This window comes from Salminus brasiliensis, chromosome 16, assembly GCF_030463535.1.
Source record: "Salminus brasiliensis chromosome 16, fSalBra1.hap2, whole genome shotgun sequence".
In the NCBI taxonomy this organism is placed as follows: Eukaryota; Metazoa; Chordata; class Actinopteri; order Characiformes; family Bryconidae; genus Salminus; species Salminus brasiliensis.
In genome coordinates this window covers 20,657,919-20,664,266 of record NC_132893.1, presented here as the reverse complement: position 1 = coordinate 20,664,266, position 6,348 = coordinate 20,657,919, and the positions used below count along the sequence as shown (strand labels likewise).

Genomic DNA, 6,348 nt, shown 5'->3' with positions numbered 1-6,348 from the left:
AGTTTAGGTAGAGGGTAGTGATTTATAACGAGCAGCTTTGTTTACAGTAAAGAGAGAGAGAGAGAGATATTATATATTATATGATATGATGAGATAAGAGTTCTTTCTGTATGCTTCACTGCTGTATGCTGTGCCATTAAATAAATTAATAGTAAGTGTCAGAACAGGGAATACTGAGGTTTGGAGAAAACACCCTGGGGGACGATATTATTTTATCATCATATCAGAAATGAAAACTGATCAAATTATACAGTTAATATTAAAACAATTATAATAAGATAAATATTCAATACTACAGTGAAAAGTTACAGAAGATGGCTTATAATAAACTTATTTTTGGTTAGAATTGATTTCTAGTATGAAGTGTGTATGAAGTAGTTTCTTTTTAAAATTGCTAATTTAATTGTCATTTGTAACATGCAATCAGAATGTCAAAATACACATCTTTTAAGGCAAAAGTAAATTCATACCCAGAAAAAAACTAATTAAAATGAACTGAAACTGAAATGATACACATTCAAATATAATTCTCACTAATAAAAGCTGAATTGTTCAATTATTTTTCTGTGTTAACAGCTTTACTCTTGTACTGTTGGGCAACCTGCTATCAAATCAGACCAAGAACATAGACCACTAAGAACAATGTTTTATTTACATGTTACAAAATACTGTGAATTTCCAACTCAGGCTGGTCGACTGACAGAATTCATTGTAAGTGTGGAAATTCAGCTGTTTTGATCATTACAATTATTTGTTATTGTTTTACAATACAAGAGCTGCAAAAAGGCAAATTCCCAATATTAAAATGCAGACAATTAGAAAATACAATGTGTGGTGCAATGAGGAAAATGATTGAAATACTTAAAGTAACAGATAGGGGGCATCTTATCCCACCTGCAAAGCAATTTACGGCTGTAATGCAGATGTGCGTACAATATAATATTGTATATATATATATTTTAATCTAAAATAAAATGAACCAAAAACCAATAACCTTAAAACAACCAACCAGTACAGGAAACACAGCCAATCTTACGCAATGACTGCAGTCCACAGTTTACATCTTTTATAATCTCCTGTAAAGAGTGAAAGAATGTCTCATCACCATACTAACTTTCAGACAGGCCAAAATTGGCATGCACACTGAGGTTGAATTTTACAAAACACAGAGAAGGCATCAACATACATCCACTTAAAATATATAAAAAACAGTAAATGGAACATTAACATTCATTTCTTACAACACACAGGTAAATCAATACATTGTTCAATATATAAGAAGCAGAAAATACAATCACAGGAACATTCAAAACTACTTTCATCTTCAACCCCCACAAGAACAGTCAGTGTAGAACATACACTTCTGAATATTCAATTTAAGTGCATAAACGTAGCCTCTGGCTTCTCATCCACTTATACTGTATGTTGAATCTTCCAGCCAAAACATCCACCCGCATAGATAGCTTATATTGCAGATACACCACTGAGAACATAGTACTCTGATTATAGTTCAATATTAAAATAAAGTGCACTGTTTTGGCCTTTTCACATTAAATGGGATCTGGAAATGGCATTAGAAATGTTATTACTCAAGTACGCCAGATTCTTATTCAGCCCAAAAAACGAGTTATGAGTTTATGCTGCTTTAAAAAGCTGAACTTTGAAAGTTTCACTCGTCTCATCTTGAAAAGCACAAAATAATGAGCTTCTAGATTTTAAAACTTCCCCAGCGTGAAGGGTATGAACCTCTGGGCCTGCTGGGCTCCAATTTCTGCCACGTAAAGCTCTCCACTCTTCTGATCTAGGTCCACCAGGTGTGGCTTGACGTCGTCAGCCAGCTGAATGGAACTGACCACCCGGCACTGCCCGATGATGCCCACAGGAGGAGCTTCCAGCAGAGAGACCTGGTTAGTGTTTAACTGTACAACTACCATGTACTTCTGGTCAGGAGTGAGTCTGTTGGGTGAAAAGAATAGCTTAATTTTTCTATTGCACACCATAGTTGGATGCGGTGAGAATTTTACTGTACCTAATACCTTTATGATTGTAATATTCCAAGTTCAACAAAAACATATACTGTCTAAAAGTGTAGTCTATTAGCATTAAAACAATGTGGAGTGTGTTACAGCATCACCGTCAATGTTGTTGTCCTTAAAACATGACCTCAAGTGTTCTATTGCTTTTATTCAACAGACCCCAGTTGCCAATTTCTTTTCTCAAAAAGTAGCTCTACCACTAGTGGCATACAGAACATCTGTTCAAATAAGGCATATTGAAGCAGATGTTCAAAACTTTGTCATAAGCCTGTTTTTGTGTTGTGTGGTTCTCCTATCTTACCTGACAGAATAGGGTGCGTCCTCTGTAAAGCAGCTTCCCCATGACCCCAACCAGTCACCGGTTACAGAGTTAAATACCTGGATGCGCTTATTCCCTCTGTCTGCAACCCACACCTGATCCGCAACACACAAAAACACAGATATGCTGTAGCTGGGACCGTACTTGAACTTCAGTAATGTTCTTTAACATCTATCTTGCAATTTTACTCAATTACAACAATTTCAAAATGTCAGTTTTATTTAAACAGTACAAATGAAACTGCCCAAAACTGTGAGTGCAAAGCATAGTTGCTGCTGATTAGTCCCTGCATCACACACCAATACCAAATAAAGTCATTACAAAACATTTATTTTTACCAGTATATTTTTGGTTTCATATTTCCACATTTATTTAATTCACATAAGTAGTTCTCTAAGTAACAGAGTAGGTCTTTGCAGAGAACACAAGACACCATTTTCAGATGGACAAACAGATAAAAGAAAGAAAATGGCAGAGGAAACACTGTGTGGTGGTACTTTTCTAGACATACCCTCTGGGAGTTATCTACAGCTACACTGTGGGGAATGTAAAACTGTGCCAGGCCCTGCCCTTTCTCCCCATGCATCCACAGCACCTGCAGATCTACAAAACACAGCAAAAAACACATCCAATGTGAATCTCAATACAATCACTTGCTTTTGCAGTTTACTTTTAGAAAAAAAAATACATTAGGGCTCTTAATGAGCTAATTTTTAGATTAAGGTTGATTAAAAAGAAATAAATAGTAGATAAGCTGACCTAATATAACCAACAGTGAAAGCCCACCGATAAATACCACACATTTAACTATTCGTAGAAGTCCCTCATTCTGCGAAAGAAGGATCATAAACACACCTTTGGACAGTTTGATCAGCCGATTGTTCATTCCTCCATCCCCATCCACAATATATATCTCTCCAGTGGCATCGTGGACGAAAATCTCAGCCGGCTGGTCAAACTGTAGCGGAGTGAGGGAAGAGCCTGCTTGTCCTGCTGTTCCCAGCACCTGCAGTAGCTTCCCTGAGGGAGAGTACTGCTTTATGGTGTGACCATATGGCCCTGCAGACACAGAAACACAACACCACTCCTTACAGACAACAAACAAACACATATTGTGAACAGACTGCACTGGAGACCATGCAGAGAGCCTGAATTATTACATTATTAGTGTCAGTGATACACAGAGGACTGCCTGGGCGCAGAACTGTACTGCTGTATGCCAGTGGGACCATTAATGAATAAAAGTAGTTTTGCACTACTACACACCTTTGCAGATATTCTAGGTCAGGCAAGTGTCTATGTTTTTCTTTGTTAAGGTCATGAATGCATTAGCCAAATGTATAAGAACAGAGAACAAGGCAAGACAACCACATTCACCATTAGTGTTGGACACAGATGGAATTGGGCCTCTGCCTTTAACCCATCCTTGCAGTGAACACACACATACACACAAGTAATCCAAAACACACACACACACACACGCCAGGAGCAGTGTCCTGTGGCACGGGAGTTTGCCGAACCTAGGTATCGAACCCACAACCCTGTCATCAATAGCCTGGTACTCCAAAAACTGAGCCACCACTGCCCCACAGAGAAATACTCTTGCTGTCCAGCAAAAATATATTTAACTTGGAATGGAAGTCAATGTAAAATAAAAGTTTATTCCAAGTAATTTAGAGCATTTCAATTGGTTAATTCATTCAGAATTATCCACACAGTGTACAGAGCAGCTACAAGGTTCAAACTATGGGGAAAACTAAAAACGGACAAAAATGGAAATACATGCAGGGGTTTTCCCGATGATCCACATTACCTATGATCCACAGAACGCTGATGTTTTTCAGTTATTGTTTCCCATAATACATGAATCTATTTGCCTTAGTAATAGAGTAGAAAAACACTTCACCCCACTCAGTGAGGACGTCCTTGGGCCCTCTAGCATGTGCAGGTCATTTTTTTTTTTGTATAATGGGGCAGAAATGAACAGACCAGACTCTTTATAAACTGCCTCTGAGGATGATGAAAGTCTCTACACTTTGATAAAAGAATACAAGGAATGAAACGTGTCTTTTCTGAATTATATAACAATAAGTTGTGCTTAATATGATCACGGGCATTGGGGGCACTGACCAGGTTAAAAAGCCCCCAGCTTGATTCCAGGTGGACTTTAAACTTGGACAGGACCAAGTATCAAAGTCCTTCCATTACACTCCTTTCTTGAAAGGCTTGGCATGATGTTAGCGCAGTACACAACCCAAATCCCAAAAGCTAGACGACCTTTCTCACCATTGCCCACATCAGTAATCCACACTGACGGCTCGCTGGAGGAGGCGTTGGCCACGAAGATGCCGTGCGGCATTTCCAGAGTGCTGCTGTTCCAGGCTTGCAGAAACTCTCCATCCGTGCTAAACACCAGCACTTTGGGGACGTTCTCGCCTCTCTGCACAAACACGGAGCACTTAAACATCCTCAGCCATCACTGCTAACAGAAACAGGCTTGTAAACATGTAAACAGGCTTAGACATCACCTGAGCCACGTACACCACACCGGCGACCTGACTGACCGCCACCCCGAAAACCTCCCCGGTGAAGTACTCTGGAAACCTGGGCCAGGAGACGTCCAGCTTGAAGAGGGGTCTCCCCACGACCTGGAAGTCCTTTTTACTCCCTGACGCTGCATTCTGTTCCAAAACAGGACAAAAAAGAGGAAAACATGAGCATAGGTTGCTTTCAGGGCGACTTAGCTATAGCCAGCTTCGCTAGTGCTAGCTAGCTAGCTAGCTAACCCAGTTCCCTCAGTTCGTGTAGAGGTAGCTAGCTAGCACTAGCTACTGTCAGATGGACGGCGTGTCAGTCCACAAGTGTAAACCAGCACGAAGCGAACTTTAATTATTATTCATATTTTATATTATTCAATATACCTTCAAATTGTCTGAAGTCAATTAATCTAGCTATGCTATGTCTCTGAGCTGGGTTAGCTGGCTAGCTAGCTAACCTGGCTAACACTGAGGACTCTCGAGGACTGAGGGCACTCGAGCTCGCCTTCGTAAAAGGGAGAAAATGAGACTTACGTGGAAAATAATGGTGCTATACATAACCAACGTTACGAGGGAGATTATAGCCATTGTTATAGTTATGAAACACAAGTTACTCTTTCTTTTCATATAGAAAGATGAAGCGCCGTCAGCAGAAAAGTGATGTTCCAGAGCTGAACCTGTGAGCCTGCCTCTCTCTCTCTCGCGTCACATGACTGAGCAGAAGTGCGGACCAGGGCTGGACGGTACTGATGCAAGTCAATATCGTGATATTTTCCAAATATTGAGCAGTATCAAATTCAGTTATACTGGAAAACTCCACTCCCTTGTTCTCTAATATCCCTAGATGCCAGCTGCCTTCCCAGATGTTCACTAGGGTCGTCAGGTCGGCACCTTCCTTGGTCGGTGTTTTTAAATTAAGCCCATGACACATCTGGGAAGGTCTGCCATTCCAGACCTACCACCCCCAAGCTCACTTTGCAGACCCATCATTTACTCAACCGTAGAACCACATTGGCCTCCCTCCCTCCCTCCCTACAGCCTAGCCTGTAGTTCTCCTTTGAGAACTCACTGGTCACTCCATCTACAGAAGCTCGAAGCATTGCTGTAGACATGGATGATCAGTTATCGTTCTCAAGTCATGTTGCAGTTCTAACATCGGTCATGCAGATTTCTCCTTTACAACATCCGGAGAATTCGACCCTTCCTCTCTAGAGAGGCCGCCCAGGTGCTTGTTCAGTCCCTCGTCACTTCCAGACTTGACTACTGCAACTCTCTTCTGGCTGGTCTCCCTTTATGCTCACTCCTTTGTTGCATCCTGTAGCTTCCCGCATCAGATTCAAACCCCTGACCCTGGCCTACAAAGCCAAGAATGGACCAGGTCCTCCATACTTGATGGCAATGGTCAAAAGCCGATCCACACCTAGAGCCCTTCGAGCTTCCAGTACAACTTGGCTCG

The 6,348-nt window shown here is 40.9% G+C and overlaps 1 protein-coding gene across 1 annotated transcript; it reads right to left on the bottom strand.

Annotated features, from left to right (window-relative positions):
* Window positions 1-626: 626 nt before the first annotated feature.
* On the bottom strand, window positions 627-5,591 carry LOC140536630 (NHL repeat-containing protein 3-like). Its single transcript, XM_072658549.1, has 7 exons — window positions 5,427-5,591; window positions 4,884-5,036; window positions 4,642-4,795; window positions 3,211-3,414; window positions 2,867-2,958; window positions 2,338-2,450; window positions 627-1,956 (listed from the first exon to the last, which is right to left on the bottom strand). The coding sequence occupies exons 1-7, from the start codon at window positions 5,517-5,519 to the stop codon at window positions 1,716-1,718; spliced, it is 1,050 nt and encodes a 349-aa protein (XP_072514650.1). The 5' UTR covers window positions 5,520-5,591; the 3' UTR covers window positions 627-1,715.
* Between the last annotated feature and the right edge of the window lie 757 nt (window positions 5,592-6,348).